General features: G+C 42.8%; 1 protein-coding gene across 1 annotated transcript in view; it reads right to left on the bottom strand.

Annotated features, from left to right (window-relative positions):
• CRLF3 (cytokine receptor-like factor 3) overlaps nucleotides 1-18,212 on the bottom strand; it is a 36,090-nt gene that overhangs the window by 13,256 nt on the left and 4,622 nt on the right. Inside the window, exons 2-6 of the mRNA XM_015424695.1 lie at nucleotides 13,293-13,500; nucleotides 8,461-8,548; nucleotides 4,091-4,268; nucleotides 2,163-2,385; nucleotides 1,075-1,207 (exon numbers count right to left, since the gene is read on the bottom strand). Of these exons, the coding sequence (XP_015280181.1) occupies nucleotides 1,075-1,207; nucleotides 2,163-2,385; nucleotides 4,091-4,268; nucleotides 8,461-8,548; nucleotides 13,293-13,500 (830 nt within the window). The remainder of the gene's footprint in view (nucleotides 1-1,074; nucleotides 1,208-2,162; nucleotides 2,386-4,090; nucleotides 4,269-8,460; nucleotides 8,549-13,292; nucleotides 13,501-18,212) is intronic.

The following is an 18,212-nucleotide window of genomic DNA, read 5'->3' as shown; positions in this document are numbered from 1 at the left end:
GCTCTGGATCCCTTTCACTCCACTCTCTAGGAAAGAAAGAAAAATGCAGGGTCAGCAACAAGGAACAACCACTGCACACAACCAGTGTGCAGTCTCAGTGAGGAAAATAAAAATAAAACCTGGCCAGCATCCAAAGAACTGCTTAGACTCATGCAAGGAGCCTGCACTTAGCTCCAGGGGGATTTTTGAGTTTCTGCTTCTTTGAGCAGCTGCCCTGCTTTGCTATTTCACTGACTCTCCTTGGTTTTAAAAGCAATTTGCCACGAAGCACTAAAGGTTCTTGTTCGACGACCCATCAAGGCCCTTTGGACTCATAGTTCTTCTGATCCACACCACTTTATGTATAATATATTTTGTTCCAAGTATCAGGGCGAGCGTTGCTGGTTTTTCCCAGTACAGAATCTAGAGCTCTTGATTGTAACTGTGCAAGGAAGGGAGATTTAAAAAATACTATGATTGGAATTCATTCACTGAGGAGGCTTCCATTCATTTAGTCAATACTGTTAGGAGTCTGGAGCTCACACTAGCTATAAGCAGAGGCAGAAATACATGTTGCCCCAGTTCTCCTTCTTTTTGCTTTGAATGTGCTGCCCAGATACACCTTAAAAGAGCCACTAATTGTCGATCAGTCTATGAATATAGGCTTTGCAGTGACGGTTGTTGCCCTGCAATTTACTTTTTCACTCATATAGTTAACTAATCAGACCAGCTGAAGCAGCTTACATTTTAAAAAATCAATATGATAAAAATTCAAAATACAAAATTAACACGTAAAAGATCAAGAGTAAACAGTACGCTAAAGCCATCAATGGGAACAGCCAGTGTTCTACAGTGGAGCTCAAAATGCCAGAATAAGACTGAGAAGATGTTGGTTTATATCTTCCATGAAGCTCTCTGGCCAACCTTGGCCAGTCTCCCTTTCTTTAGTGTAACCAACCTCACAGGATTGTTGTGAGGATAAAATGGAAGGGCGAAATCCTTGCATTGAGCCCCTGGGCTCCTCAAAGTTAGGATGGCTTAAAAAAAAAAATGAAAACAGATACTTGGGGGAAATGCAGCATGCCACATACTTACCGGAACGTCAACGTCTGACCACAATAGTAGGTTGGAGCCTTGGAGTACAGCACCCCACCAGGCTGTGAATCATTTCGGAGGGCTATGTTTCTTCGGCTACTCAGGCTATATCCGTCAAAGCCAGGTGCCCATTCTGAAAAGGCAAGAGCAAACAGTAACCAAAACACAGGTGCCTGTTAACCAGACATGAGGTATATGATGCAGTGGTCACATGCTGTTAGTACTACTCCCAATGATCAGGCCTGGCACAGCTGTGTGCCAGTGCTCAAGACAAGAAAACTCTGACATGCCTATTTCTGAAAGTCTGAGCTACCAGCTCTTCCTGCAGTCACTTTGGACTTTTCCCTTCCCCAGCTTAAGAATGGAACTGGTAATGATGTTTAAAAAACAAAGTATTCTATCAAACTTTGTGTAAGTTTGCAGAGCCAGTACAGCACAGCGCTGTGAACATACAAGAAACATGTAGGTAGGATTGGGGAAAACTCAGTTTAATCCCCACTTAGCCATGGAGTTCACTGGGTGGCCTTGGGTCATCTAAGCGTAATCTCTCACAGGGTTATTATAAGAATGGCATGAAGGAGACAACAGTATATACTACCCTGTGTTCTTTGGAAGAAAGATGAGGTATGAATCAGATAGATGCTACTGATAATAACGCTATCTAATAACTACTACATGAAGTAGCTTTTCTATTAATTTACTGCTGGAACGTTCCAGAACCAAGAACTTTTAAGTATGGATATATTGCATTTAATGTTGATGCTTAATACTTTACTTAATGCTGTACTTCCAACAGCCCAACCCTAATACGTTTACTGCAAAAATCAGTCCTACTGATTCCAGTGGGACTTACATTCAAGTAAGCAGGCATAGGTTCCTATGAATGAACAACATTTAGAAAACGAAAATAAGTGAGACCTTCAATCAATGTGAAGATGCTTCTTAGATTGCTATGGTAGATTTTGTGTGTGCTACAGTATTAAATGGGGGCATGGGGGGGCAGCAGGGACATGATTCTTCTGTACGATGTCATGTTCCAGTGCCTATGAACTTTTGTTACTGAATACAGTATAAACTAATATACATACCATGAGGCACTAATGTTGTATGACCAATTTGAGAAACGCTCCATGGACTCCATTCCTGCCGACCATCTCCTCTAGCACAAACCCTGAACTGATAGTCGACATTGGGGTCGATGTGCAATACTATGAATTCTGTCTCTGAGCCGACATACACATCTTCAAAGTGGGTGGCATTACTTTTGCAATACTGAAGCCTGTAGTCTTGTGGTATGAAGTCATCATCAACCTGAATAGATTAATTTATTGGATTAACATACTACCTTAAATCTTCCTTCAACAGATCATCTGTTTAGCTATCTGAAATCAAGGCAAAACGGTAGTATATTTGGTTTGTGCCAAATATGTGTTGGTTTGTGCCAAGAATGGGTTGGATCCAATGATCCATCAGCAAAACATGCTGATTGTCACAATCTTTCCAGTTTTTCCTTCCCTCAGCAGTTCTGTCCAACCCCGGAAGGGTTTGGGGTTGACTTTCAGGACAATCCAATGTAAAGTACTTTGTCGTAATCGAGCAATGAGGTTATGGTACCATGAATGAGCACGGCCAAATCAACTTAGCCTTAAGAAGGGAACCAGTTGATTTGCTAGCTGTAACAGCACTGATCTGCCTCTCCATCAGTACAGCCAAATCCAAACGTGCACCCCCAAGCTCTTCACATATTCTGCCAGTGACAGCACTATCCATCTAGAACCAGCAGTATGATTTGTTCCAGACCTTCAGGCTTTTCAACCAGTATCGCTTCAATCTTGTCTTCAATCTTGTCTGCATGCAGCTTCAGTTTGTTCCCCCTTAGCCATCTGCTCATAACATCCAGACAATGGCCCAGGGCAGAAATGGCTGCTTACAGAGGCTTAGTTAATGAAATACAGAGCTGGGTATCATGCATTGAAAACAATCTAATTCAAAGGCTGGATATTCACATTAATCAACACAGGCAACAGGACCACACCTTGGGACAGACAGCAGATCCCAGGAGGCTGATTCAGCATACATAATGATACCTCTTTGGGACAGAAATGACCAACACTATTAAAGCATCACTTTTTAAATCCCATTTTAATCCCATTTCTCCAGACAATGTAACAGAACAACATGGTCCACTGTATCAAGCAGTAATGAAATCTAACAAATGCAGCAGAGCAACATTGCCTCTATCTATCTGCACTCTTGTATTTGATCCACTGGATTATACCTACTTCTCTGGAGATACCAGAGTTTGCTATGGAATCAGAGAACAAGCAAACTTTTTTCCTTTTTTTAAAAAATAGTAAGGAATATGGTTGTAGTGTCTGAAATTAACTGGTTTAAGATTTTGGCATTCTCAACCACCATGATTTATTTGAAAAAAACAAGATTAAGGGCATAGATGCTTAGACATAGGGATTGTCTCATGGGATCTGTGTCACAGGGTATCAGATGTTAGATACAGCAGTGGTTTAATGACACTTTGATGTCAGAGCCATCTTAGAGTATGTAGGTCACATGATCACAAAATCAATTTTTATACAATTAAGAAAGATCTTTAAATTTGGGAGATTCCCGGCTCTCTATTTCTAACCATTCTGTATTTTTAACGGCAGAGTGATTCCGTCCAAGGAAACAGAAATGTAGCCTGCATTCCCTTTCTTAGCTTTTGGATGCAACATATTTTTTTGTATTGGTGAGCAGCTGACAGAAGCCAGTGGAAACTGATCCAAATAGCACCTTTTTGTAATCCAAGTGAAAGCAGATAAGCAGCAGATTGCTTTAGAAAACATGGAACATAACTTGCACATAGACATGATAACCAAGGCATTCAATTAAGTCCTATTAGGTGAAAGTAATCGTCTGTCATCATAACCCTGAGCAATTCCAAAAGGTTATGTAAGCACAAATTCAAGGAAGAAAGAACACACACAGTGTCTGATCTTGAAAGCATTCTTTTGCCCACCTTACACCATCGCACTAGGATACCTCCCGGCTTCTCAATAAGCTCTTCTATCTGAATTGGCGGTCGAGATGCTATTGTCCCGTGTTTGAAGATCTCACTTTTCACTATTGTAAGAAGAGAGTCATCCAGTTGGGCAGATAAACAAGGCACGTCTACCAGTGCGGGCACTTCTGGCAAACTAAAATAAAGAAAATACTACTTAGTGCTGTTACTGTCCAATAAGCAGCTCTTTTCATCCATAAAATTAGAAAACGGTTTGGAGATAAGAGCTACAAATCATAGAGGGGTAGCCCAGCTATTCTGTTGCAGCCAAAATAAACTGGAGCCATGTGTTACCTTAAATGCTAACAAGATTTTATTCCAGCATATGCTTTTGTGAATTAAAGCACCCTTTGTCAGATACAAGATGTACAATCTTAGTCAGATTTAGATAGAACAATGTGTGTACTACATTATTTTTCCGGCCTCAACTCTTTTTATTTTACTGAAAGATTCTTGTAAACACAAGATATAAAACTCCAAACATCTAAAAAAAACATTTGCAATTTATGCAACCATGAAAAACAGTGCAACAATAATAATTACCTGTCACTAGGGACGCCAGCTCTGGGTTGGGAAATACCTGGAGATTTGGGGAGGGGGAGCCTGGGGAGGGACCTCAGCAGGGTATAATTCTGTTGAGTCCATTCTCCAAAGCAGCCATTTTCTCCAGGAGAACTGATCTTGGTTGTCTGGAGATCAATTGTAATAGTGGGAGATTTCCAGGTGCTACCTGGAGGCTGGCAACCCTACCAGTCACAACAAACTCATTGTACCGAAACCAAGGTACCAGTCCAAAAGGAAGACATACTGTAACTCCACAACTTCCATCCTTTGAAGAATTGGATACTACAAAGCACCCATTTTTTTAAACATCTCCCTTATAAATAAAACCCAAATGGTGGTGGCCCTTCTCTAGAACTTTCCACACGCTCCAAAATCAGTTCACTCTCTGAATATTATTTCATTCAGAGGGTCTCCCTATCCACTGGCTGCTTTGCCTGAGTCCTGCCTCCAACATTCTAAACATTTTGCTTTTCCTCTCCCCCCCCCCCATAGCCAGTCAGAACACTGAGGTTATTTGCATATGCAGCCTCATTGTCCTTTGCCTCGGAACACAGAGGTCGTTTGCATATGCAACTTGATTGGCTTTTGCCTCTAACATTCTAAACAGTTTGCTATTCTGAGGTAAAATGTGTCTGATCTCCAGGTGAGGGCTGGAGATCACTTAGAATTACAACTGCTTTCCAGATGGCAGAAATCAGTTCCCCTGGAGAAAATGGTGGGCTCTGTATCCTTATATGCTGCTGAGGTGGCCCCTGTATGACAGCCAATGTGACGTAGCAGTCAGGGCTTCAGAGCATGGGAGAGGCTGCAGGTGTGTGGGGGGGGGAAAGCTGAACAGTGAGGGGGAAATAAAGGTAGGTTGATGATTGGCTGGGAAGGAGACAGGGTTGCCAACTCCAGGGGGAAAATTCCTGGAGTTGTGAGGGATGGAGCCTGGAGAGGGTGAGGTTTCAGGAGGCGTGAGACCTCGGACAGGTACAAAGCCATAGACTCCACCCTCCAAACCAACTATTCCCTTCTGGGAAACCATCGTTGCCAATCTCCAGGTAAGGACTGGAGTTCACTCAAAATCACAGCTGTTCTTTAGGTAGCAGAGATCAGTTCCTCTGGAGAAAATGATGGACTCAGTGTCATTATACCCTGCTAAGGTCGCCACAGCAAATTGACACTGAGTGTCCAAGACTGGGACACCCACCCAGAGCCTCTTTCTAGAGGCCACTGTATTTATTTCCACAACGGGCCTTTTTTCCTAGTCTGGATATATTTCTGTAAGGCAGTAAGACTAATTAAGATGAACACCTCCTTTGTTAGATCGAACCAGTGCTGTACCTCGGGTAAACTGTCCAGCTTCCAGAGTCTAGCACAAATCTGTCTAGTCCCTCAGTATCTTTTAGGGATCACTGGGACATAACTGAGCTACAGAGGTCTTTGGCCTAAAGGGAACATCACTGCCTATTTCCTGATTTAACAGTTTTACTATGTCTTTCTAGTACTTGCGGCCTTACTGGCGTGCCCACGACACTTGTAAAAAAATCTGCTCCTGAAGATTTACACATGCCAGCAGAAATATTACATATCTTAGCCAACTTCCATGGTGTTAAGATGCCACAGATAAACCATCTTCATGATGCTTTTGTTGAAAAAAGGGGAACCATACACACACACACACATTTCTATACTGAATCTTCAGCCTCATAACCAAGATCCTTTATTCGTTTAATATGAAAAGCTTTCCTTGCTTCACACTCTGCATGCTTGTTCTCATCAATCATTATTTTTTCAAACCTTGTGAGTTGTCCCCTCAGAGGCATCCTATTACAAATTACAGAGGGACACATAACTCTTCATCTGCAGGTACTCATAAACTGAAATATAGAAACTACTAGCCAACAAGACATATTTAAATGATATTACCCCATTACTGAATATTAAAGCCTTTAAAATATCAAGGATGTATCTGTTGGGAGAGAGCAACTCAGTATGCCTGGACACTGGGGGTCCCTACATCGCTCTAAGGGTGTACAGGTGTTATCTCCTTGAATGGGATGCCTCGCTTTGTCTTAACCTGGGAGCTGCTCTCTGGTCCCTCCTCTCTCTGTCCTCTCTCTCCCATGGCCAGGGCCGGATTTAGACTTGCTGAGGCCTTAAGCTATACAAAACCCAGAGGCCCCCTACTGTTTCAAATTACATCAGCTGGTCTCAAAATTTTTTAAAATATATACGCCTTTTTAATATCTGAAATAATTTTTTATATTGTGTTTTTATTTGAGGCCCCAGCAGATTGCGAGGCCCTAAACTGTAGCTTATTTAGCTTATGCGTAAATCCGGCACTGCCCATGGCCTTCCATGGAAACACATGTCTCTGCAGGTCTCTCCTATAGATACAATGCCCTCATATTCGCATACATGTGATGCTGGATTAGCTGGCCATTTGTGATCAGGAAAGTACTCTTTAGGCTTCCCTCTCTTCTTTTGACTGCAACCTGAATGTGACCTGGATCTACTTGAATAAATTTAAGTTTACCTTTTTTGCAATATACTTCTTGGGAGATTTATTTACTGCACTAAGTACCACGCTTCTATGACTGGGCAAACTCTGCTATATTAACCAAATACCCCAATAGTATCCTTCCCATTTCACCAAGAACCTTAATTGAAACCCTTGAATTTTAATAAGTTCTCTAGCAGTTGAAGGGGGGGGGGGGATGTGCAAGGCCTCCTCACCCCTTAATGCTTCAAGAGCCTGGTAATGATGTCAAAAGAACTTCAAGCTTCAGATATCAAAAATGTTTTGAGATAGCACTTTAGCCTAATTAGGTTTTCTATTTCTCAGTAATCTCTTCTGAAATCCAGGCTTTTCAATTGGTCTCAAATGACAAACCGGCTTCACATTAAGAGGGAGCATCTGAAGGTTGAACAGCACTCTAAAGACTGGCGCTGTCAGTTTACATATGAGCAGGCAGAGAAAGTCCGGACTGTGATTTTGAACCCCCCCCCCCAAAAAAAGCTCTTATTAATTCAGCTCTATTGTCCTGAACATCTGTCCCACTTATCTCAGCCCTATTCTCTCCAAGTGCCCAGGAAGATCTGAAAAGCTCTATACATAGCTCCTCCTTGCACACCACTCTAAAGATACCACCTCAAAAGTGGCCAAATTCTATGCTGAGACTCTGTCCATAAGAAAGTAGATGTTCCAAACCTTTAACAGCTTTTAAGTATAATTAATTAAAGCACAATAAGGTTACAAATTTTAATCTCTGTATATTAAGTTTAGGGGCTGCGGTGGCTCAGAGGTTAAGACACTGAACTGCAGAGTGGAAGGTCGGTAGTTCAGCAGTTCGAGACCCGAGTGCCACATGACGGAGTGAGCTCCTGTCTCTGGTCCCAGCTCCTGCCAACCTAGCAGTTCAAAAGCAAGAAATTTCAAGTAGATAAATAGGTACTGGTTTGGTGGGAAGGTAACAGCATTCTGTGTGCCTCGGCGTCTAGTCATGCCGACCACATGACCACGGAAACATCTTCAGACAGCACTGGCTCTTTGGCTTGGAAACAGAGTCGGATTCGACTGGCTTTCGAGCAAGGGAAACCTTTACCTTTTATTAAGTTTAAATTTATATGTAAACTGTGTTCTGTTGTTGACTGATCTCTTGATCAAAATAATGTTGATTGATACTGTTCTCAATGGAAAGGGGTGTGTGTTTCTATAGCCCCATCTCCCCACTTGCTGCAGTATTTACCCTCCCACACCAATCAATAGTTCTTACCTATCCAGCTGAATATGCAAAGCCTTTTTGGTAAAGCTGCAGAGTTTGTCTCTGTCCTCCCCTATAGTTCCATGGATGGCATTCTCACCTAAAATGAAAACAGTGTAAAGGCTTCTGTTGAAAAGGACTCCAGAGGGGGTAGCCATCTTAGCCTTTTGCAGTAAAACAAACAAGAGTCTATTGGGGCCTTTGAGAAGGACCTTTGAACGCTGCGAAGAAATAACCCTCCTTTACACCACTGAAAGAGAAATATGACCTGGTGGCCACAATTAAAACTTGCAGTGTTTGCAGCTGTTTTTTTTGGAAGTGCTTATACGAAAAGTGTTTTCCAGCATGTTGTTAGGAAGACACAATGTGTCAGTGGCTTGTAATGTGAAACTGTGATGCTCAAATGCAACAGATATAAATCTTGACCATGAAAAATATGACGGTCTTGTTGCCTTCGACAAGTCATTCTTGAGAACTTTACTGCAAGGTTTTCGTACTTCTGCCCATGCCATCCCAAGATGTCTTTTGCCAGTAAGGCTGCCAAAGGATCAAAACAGGAAACTTCAATCTGACCTGCTCTTGTGCATTCAACAGAAACTTCACCTACAGAAATCAACAAGTCAAACGTTCCAAAGCTGAGAGGTAAGTGGTTATCATCTGCTAACACTGGCAGAAAAAGCTTCTGATAAAAGCACAGGAGCAGGGCCCAGTTGGCAGCTCTACTAAGCAAGGGAAGGCGTTACGTAGCACCAATCCCTTCTCTCCCTAGCTGGCAAAGCCACAAAACACTGGCCCTTTCTAAGCTGCTGGAAATTGCAAGTGAAAGAAGAGAACACATCAGATAGCTAGCAAGCCCTCCGCCAGCCCTTCTGAGGCTGTCAGCGCCTATCTCATCTGTATGTACGCTGCTCTGCCCAAGCTAGCCTAATCTCATCAGATTTCAGAAGCTAAGCAGGGTCAGCCTTGGCTAGTATGAGGAAGGGTGACCTCCAGGGAATACCATGGTTGTGATGCAGAGGCAGGAAATGGTAAACCACCTCTGAAATGTCTCTTGCCTTAAAAACAAGTCTAGCTTGCCACCTTGTTGTTGTTCAGTCGCACAGTCGAGTCCGACTCTTCGCGACCCCATGGACCAGCTCCCGCCAGGCCCTCCTGTCTTCCGCCGTTCTCTGAAGTTGGCTCAATTTCATGTTCGTTGCATCTATGACACTGTCTAACCATCTCATCCTTTGCCGTCCCCGTCTTCTTTGACCTTCAATCTTCCCCAGCATCAGGGTCTTCTCCAGTGAGTGCTCCCTTCTCATTTGGTGGCCAAAGAATTTGAGCTTCAGTTTCATTATCTGGCTTTCCAGGGAACAGTCAGGGTTGATTTCTTTTAGGATTGACTGATTTGATCTTCTTGCAGTCCAAGGGACTCTCAAGAGTCTTCTCCAGCACCTAGTGGTGCATATTCCTAAAAGAGCTAGAACTTCTGGCTGCCAAACAATTTTGGAATCTCCTTGGCTATTCTACACACAATGCCGTACAATCAGGGCTCTACTGGTAGCAGGAGCACCTTTACATATTAGGCCACACACCCCTAGTGTAGCCATTCCTCCAAGAGCTTACAGAGCTCTTCTTACTGGGGCTACTGTAAGCTCTTGGAGGATTGGCTACACTAGGGGTGTGTGGCCTAATATGCAAAGGAGCTCCTGCTACCAGTAGAGCCCTGCATACAATAATAATAATTATTTCATCTGCATGTTTTTTCAAAGCTGCTTATGAGAGCTAGTCAGCTGCTATTTCCTCCAGTCCATCTACATGCACCATATTGTCTCCCCGCAGCCAGACTCATCACGCTTAGAAATCAGCAACTAACTGTAGGCCCATAGGCTGAATTCTTGTTGGTCATCACCTCTCTTTCTCCCCTTCGTTCAGCTCCAAAATCCTCAAAACAATTTTGTTGGAGAGATGAAGGCAGGAGAACGCAAGGAAGAGAGGGAAAGTCTGACTTTGCCTTCTGCTGTTCACTGGTGTCTCCTCCTTTTAACTTTTCTGTGTCACATGAGAGAAATGAGTTGGGTCATCGTTGTCATTCCCCGCAGCCTATGCATGTAATTAGGTGGAAAAGTTGCCTCTGAGTGTGAAACACAGCCCTTATCACAGTTCCCTCTAATCTGTGCTAGGGGGCGCTGGTACACAACATTTCAGAAGCTAGCTTGGAGTAATTCTGCTCTGCTCACAACCAAGCTTCCGTAGGAACAATGGAGGATGGGGTCACCTCCTTCTGGGGCCCAATTGGACCCCCTGGTCCAATCTTTTTGAAACATGGGGATTTTTTTGAGGAGGAACACCAGCAACTATGCTGCAAATTTGGTGCCTCTATCTCAAAAAACAGCCCCTCCCAGTCCCAGATACCCCTGGATCAATTCTCCATTATAGCCTATGGGGCCCATAGGCTATAATCGAGCCAGGAAAAAAAATGGGGTTTTTTTGGACACCCCTATGATGCTTTTCAGTATGATTTGTAAGCTGCCTTGAATCACGGGGGGAACGTGGGATATAAATATTTTAATAAATAAGTCATTTGGACAGGTTGATGACATTTAAGCAACTTCCTGTTTGTTGGGTTATGCAGCGTTCTGAAAATGATTGTTCCACCTCTGTTATACTTGACCTGTAATGCTGGTTGTCATATTTCACTAAAAAAACTGAAGTAAACTGCAAGAGCCCCCCCCCCCCCGGAGTGCTGGCATGTTTTTTAAGGGTCAGCACAGGGCATTGGTCCAAGGCCAGGTCCACCAATATTGTGGACTGAGGTGGGTAGACCTGTTCTCCTGAGGCCAGGTCTACCAATATAGTGGAAAGGGGTGGGTATACCTGTTCTCTGGAGGCCAGGTCTAGTGGACTGGGGTGGGTAGACCTGTTCTCTGAAGGCCAGGTCTACCAATAAAGAAGAAAGAGGTGGGTAGACCTGTTCTCCTGAGGCCAGGTCTACCAATATAGTGGAAAGTGGCAGATAGACCTGTTCTCTGGAGGCCAGGTCTGCCAATATAGTAAAAGGGGTAGGTAGATCTGTTTTCCAAAGACCTGGTTACCAATATAGTGGAAAAAGGTGAGTAGACCTGTTCTCCGGAGGCCTGGTTACCCATATAGAGGACATTTTGTGAAATGAAATTTGACTTTTTCTGTTTTCTGAGCCTGCCTAGCTGCCCTAAGCCTGCCTTGGCGGGGAGGGCAGGGTACACATCAAATAAATAAATAATTAATAAATAAACAATGTTTAAATTATTCTTAACGTAGACTTTTAATGTAGTTTAGAAGAATTCATTGATTTTTACTAGGTTATGGAAATAATCTTAAAAATAATTTATGCAATAGTCAAATGTAGACTTGCTCACAATATTAATGCTACTAGCCTTTTTTGCTCACAAGGTAGAATTTCTGCTCACAACACTGTGCAGCTAAGAGGGAACATTGGTCCTTATTATGGATTCATCTAAATTTATTTATTTACTTTATTTTTATTTCCTTATTTGCTTTACTTACTTCATTTATACTTTGCTTATTCACTTCATTTATACTCTGCTTTTCCCCCAATTGGGACTCAAAGCAGTTTACATCATTCTCCTCTCCTACATTTTATCCTCACAATAGCCCTGTGAAGTAGGTTAGACTGGCCCAAGGTCACCAAGCAATAGATTCAGGATGGCCAAAGGAAGATACTTCTTTACTCAGTCAGTGACTAAAATGTGGAATTTGCTTTCAGAGGATGTAGTGATGGCTACAGGCATAGACAGCTTTAAAAGGGGATTAGATTCATGGAGGATAGGTCTATCAGTGGCTACTGGCCATGGTGACTAACAGGAACCTCCACATTCAGAGGTGGTAAACTTCTGCATCCCAGGACCAAGAGGCAACATCAGGGGAAGGCCTTCACCTCTATGACCTGTTGCTGGCCCTCCAGAGAAACCAAGTGGCCACCGTGTGAGACAGGATGCTGAACTAGACAGACCATTGTCTGATCCAGCAGAGCTCTTCTTATGTTCTTATGAGTTCCCTAATCTTCTGCAACAAATAGTGGGGAGGTGGGGGACAGGTTCCATCCTGTGAGTGTCACAGTTTGCTGCATCCAACCCAATGGAATTAAACAAGCATCCAAATTCAAAGAGCCAGTACAAAACCATATAAAGGTTAATCAATTCCATGCAGGACAGGATAAAGACGGTGGTGATTTTGTCTTGTGTATCATTGAACAGTACATAGAAGTGGAAGAGCAGATGCTGAACATGTCTAAGGCAGCAGGTCCAAGCATTTCCAATTAAAGGATCTCCACACAGTATCAGAAAGCGCTCTCACTGAGAGTGGAGATACTTGGCCAACAACTACACAGTAGCGGTTAAGTAAATATGGTGTGGTGTGACAGTGTTTCCCTACCTAGGCTCTGTTTCACTGATTGATGGGGGGGGGGGGCAGGAGGACATCACATCTTGCATCCTTTTAAACTGAGCATTACTGGGATGGAGGAGGTGTGGAAGAATGGCAGCCACCCCCACCCCCCAATAGATGTGTAATTTGGCCCACGGACCCTGGAAAGCTGGCATCCGTGGACTAGTCATCCCACCACTGACCTAGCTCTGTTCATGAGAGCTCTTTATCTCCTTGTGTTTTTACTCTAAACCACACAGACAAAACCATTCCGCAGATATGTGCTAATCTTCGTTTCAAGACTAAAACATCCCTTAAGCCTTGAGCCTACTCGTATGTTTCGTGCATTGTGAATGAATAATCACATATTGGTAAAGAAAGGTAGACTTCTACACCTTTTTTTAAAAAATGCACATTTTTAACAGATAGACTCCTACCTTCCCGGACAAGTTCATCAGCTGTACTGACTCCATGTTCTATCAGCTTCTGGCACTCTTCCAAGGGCTTGATGCTGTCCTGTTCAATGGTGTCCACTTCCTGCAGCAAGGACACCAGCCTCTCATCCAGCAGCTTCCTCAGGGTCCCTTTTAAATCATTAAAATGCTGCCCAAGTACATCCCTCGTCAGAGCTGCACTCTCTTTGATCTGAAGGGAGACAAAGGAAAAGGCAATACAGATGTTAGGCCTTGGGAGGGGCTTTCACCATCCTGAGTCCAGATGCCTTGCATTTGTGGGTAGCGAGGGGTATCAACACTCACCAGCTATCCTGGAACAATGAACAAATGTCAATGTCAATGTGAAGCATGTTCGAAAAGAACACAACACAGAAGGGATAGAGAACATCACCAGCTTCCCCATTTTGCTCTCTGACAAAACTGTTCAAAATCTAGGCTCTTAACAGTGCAATCCTAAGCAGAGTTACTCGAGTCCAAATCAACGGGCTTAGACTGGAATAACTTTTCGTAGGATGGCACTCCAAGAGATGTAAACCAATACCAAGTAACTAAAACCAGTATATTTTGCATAGGATTCACTGAGAGGTTCTTGTAAGAAAAGAAATCTGCAACTGTCCTATCACTTTTATAGGTTGCACCATGAGTAGGCAACTCCTGGCATGATGATGCCATATATATGTTTTGGGACCAACACATTGAAGAACTGCCTAATCCCTTACAAATCCACCTGAACTCTACAGTCCTCTTTGGAGGCCCTGCTTCAGGTGCTCCTGCTTTCTAAGATTAGGCGGGTGGCATCCAAGGAGAGTACCTTCTCACTCGTGGCACCAAAGCTCTGGAACTCTCTCCCTAGGGAAATCTGTCTGTCCCCTTCTGTTGCCATCTTCTGCCAGCAAGTTTTGTTTGGCATTGCCTCGGTGATTCCTTCCTCCTAACCAATGTTTTGACGTTTTTATGTTTTGTGGGTATTTTAACTCTGTTTTTAATTGTTTTAAGGAGGTTTGTCGGGGGTGGTGGTAATTTTAATGGTTTTAAAATGTAATTTTATCTTGCATGTTTTAAATTTTTAGCCACCTTGGGTGGCCCTCGCAAGGGCAGAAAAGCAGGATATAAATGCTGTAAATAGAAATTGTCATATTATCCTGTTCGATTTTGTTCAACATGTACTGCTCATTCTCTACCCAAGACAAGCCCTCAAGGTTCTGGCTGCACTACTGGAGCTCTGCTTACTCCCAGCGCATCTAGCCAACTACGACCTTCATCTCCAACATTCCCTATTTTGTTTGCCAATGCACCAACATTTTCACAGGTCAATGGGGAGGTATCTTGGTGCAAAAGATTGCTTTCACCAGTATGCACTTTTATAACCTTGCCTATAAGTAACTCCCTCTGAAATCCATCAGATGTAATCTGATGTAAATGCAGTCCTACCTGCACATTTTATCCATACAGTCAGCAGAAGTTAACAACAAGAATATTTTTTATTAGTAATGTGGCGTGTTTTTGGAATGCTCTCAAAACCATTTAGCACAATAGAACAGAATTAGAATAACCTATCTGTTCAAATATACTTTGGTATAGAAAGCTAAAATTAAACCCAGACTGTTTTCTTGAGTCTGAGGAGCTAGCTCATAATTCAAACACCAAAAATTTCTGCAGAAAATGCAGGAAACTCAACCATGTGCAGAATTAGAATGGCCCTGCAGAAGTAATTCTTTTCAGTCCACAACAGTTCAGGGTTGGCTTAAATGCTAACACTGCAGGCAGACACAACCCTCTCAGATCTGTTTGTTTTTAAAAGAAATTTGAGTATTTTTTTTAACTGAAACACAATTCAACATATTTGTAACACAAAAAAATTAAGTCAACTACAGGGGGGAAAAAAGTGAGATCTGGCATTAATTCTAAAAACGTTTTTGACATCCATCTGGGAGCCGCTCTGAGCCAGCTCTCCTGAATCACGGTAAGTATGCTGTCTGTGAAGGACAATCTGTTTGCAGGAAAATCTGTTTTGTGTCTGTGTGGCCCCAATCTGCAGATTTAGATATTCTCAGATGTCGGCCCCAAGTCACTATTACATATATACGTAATAATAGTAATGAAAATTTTCCCACTCTATCTTCTATTACTGCTATTACTATGGGAAAATATCAGAATAATCCAAACTATGAACGTCAGTAACATCAGAAGGGACAAGACTCTCACCATTCCACAATTAAGCATATATCAAGTCTCCAATTCTAACATATTTATTACCTATGCTATGTTTTTCCTGTTGAACCCAAACAGATGATAGCCATATATACTAAGCTTATGATTCTTTTAATCTGTTAAAAATGCCTTCATTAGACTTCCGGTTTATGGCGACCCACTAGCGGACGCGTCCCTGGTAGCTCCTGGGGAGGTGATCCGCGCGCCAGCGGCTGGGGGGGGCATTCTTTGCCACCCCCCCAGAGCCTTTGCGATAGGCTCCTAGCCATGGGGCTTTGAAGGGTGGCCTCTTCGCCAGCGTGATGCTGGGGAATTGAGGCGCTCTTCCCCCCGACGGTCCAGCCATTGTGCGTCCGTAATGGAACTCGAGCCACCAACCGGGACAAGCATTTGGAGATCGGGCATTTTTCACATACCTTTGGCGAGGTCTTCAGACCAACAATGAACAGTGAGTCGAGTTAAGCAAAAACACTGGGATTATAAAAGAAAGCTCCCCCGGGAACAACAAGATTAGTGAGCGGGGGAGGGGGCCCTCCCATACGCATGAACGAAGTAGCAATTTTTCAAGGGGGAGCTGAAGTAAAAGCGTTGAAATCTGTTTTGAGGAATACACTAGAGTGCCAATAAGCGTTTGGGTGAATTGCAGAGACTTCAGCAAGTTCTCTTTTAAAAATAAACAACCAGCAAACATGGCGCTGAGGAAAATGGAGAAAGAAAAGCAAGCGAAACTTAAACCACCTGGAAGTATGAGCCCTTGAGCAGAAGATGCCACGGAGTTTTCTAAGCTGTTAGCGGACTCTTTGCACCCTCTACTGGACCAGATGACAAATATCAATCAACAGTTGACAGCATTAAACCAGAACTTTGCAGCTCAGCAACTCCAATTGAATGAAACTACAAAAATGTCGGAGCAAACAGCTGAGAAGTTGAATGAAATGGATGCCAAATCTAAAAAGGTGAACAAAAGGGTGCAGTTGCTGGAAAAGAAGCAAGTTTCAGATGAATCTCAGCTTTTGCAGATACAAATGGAGAAAGTCAACCTTGTTCTCTGGTTTCAAGGAGTCCCTGAGGCCAAAGACAAGAATCTAAAACAAATACTGAGTGATGCATTGGCTCCAATTGCAGATTTAAAAGCGGAATATCTTATAAGTGAAATAGATGTGGTCTATAGAGCCTATTCCGTATACATTAAGAAGAATAATCTGCCTGGAGAGACAGTGGTAAGATTCTCGAAGAGACATGTGAGGGACCAAATTTTGAAAGCAACATCAGGAGTACCCCTGAAAATTAGAGGCAATATCATCAAGATCCTAAAAGACATCCCATTTGAAATACGGAAGAAGAGGAAAAAATATAAAGACTTGATTATGTTCTTACAAACAAACAGCATTCCTTATAGATGGATGATTCCCAAAGCCGTCCTTTTCAAACTTAAGGACAAAAAAGAAAAAATTGATTCTGTTTCTAAAGCGTGTGAGTTTCTGAGACTGCAACTGGGAGAGTCGGGTGAGGACGGCAAGGAAGATGAGGACAGTAAACCTAGCGATGGAACTGTCTCTTCTATTGCTACTTCCGATGAGGACTCTGCTTCTGAGAAGGGGGCAGCTGCCCCCAAACGCGATTATCAATTGAGGATTAGAAAAGATTTTTAAAAATGAAGGCTGAAGAACTCTGAATTATGGCTTATAAGCTTTTATTAATTGATGGTGCTCTTGTGTCTCTTTAAACAGTGAAATTATTGGTCATAGACAAATAATATAGCCCAAACGACCATGTTCAATGTAACTATAGCATTTTAGACTAACACTGATACAAGTTGTTGTACAAGATGCCAATGTTGGATCAGGCCAAAGGCCCATCCAGTCCAACACTCTGTATCACACAGTGGCCAGAAATACCAGTGCCATCAGGAGGTCCACCAGTGGGCCAGGACATTAGAAGCCCTCCCACTGTTGACCCCCCCCCCCAAGCACCAAGAAGACAGAGCATCACTTGCCCCAGAGTCCCTATCTATACCTTGTGGCTAATAGCCACTGATGGACCTCTGCTCCATATGCATATCTAATTCCCTTTTGAAGCCACCACTTCCTGTGGTATACTTGGGTTTTTAGTGGTTTTCTTTCCTTTCTCCCTTAGTTGTAATTTCCCCCTCCCTTTTTTCGTTGTAGTTTATAGAAAAATGCAATAAAAAATCCCCTTCGGGGAGCCAAAAAAACACCTTCATTATTCCATATGCTAATTCACTATCCACCCTCTCTATATATAATTGTTATTTCTATTTCCATTTCCTTGTATCTGAAAAAGTGTGCACATCTGGCTGTCCTATCTACTTCCTCCAGGAGACTATGGAGCTCCTGCTTTTGGATAGAGAGGGTACTGACCCAATTCACTTGTTACTTTCTCTCCACCGTAACAGGTTGAAATTTATCTCCAAATGCAAGCCAACAATCACGACATTTTGTTTTATAAGGCTATCAAAAGAGAATCTATCGCAGTTAAATATTCTGTTTAGTTTTACAGCTACTGTAAGAAGAGAGCTTGAAAACTGAATATAGTTTGGTGAAAAGAATAAAATGGCTCAGCTGGTGAGAAATTCCCCACAAGACAGAGGCAAACTTCTCACACAGAAAGACTGCAGAGATGTTAACCAGATGTAACTTCTGATCTTCACAAGTACTGACACAGGATGCT

This window comes from Gekko japonicus, unplaced genomic scaffold (assembly GCF_001447785.1).
Source record: "Gekko japonicus isolate JY-2015 unplaced genomic scaffold, Gekko_japonicus_V1.1 scaffold668, whole genome shotgun sequence".
Taxonomy (NCBI): domain Eukaryota; kingdom Metazoa; phylum Chordata; class Lepidosauria; order Squamata; family Gekkonidae; genus Gekko; species Gekko japonicus.
Note: the sequence above shows the minus strand (reverse complement) of the source record. Positions and strands in the feature narration are given on the sequence as shown.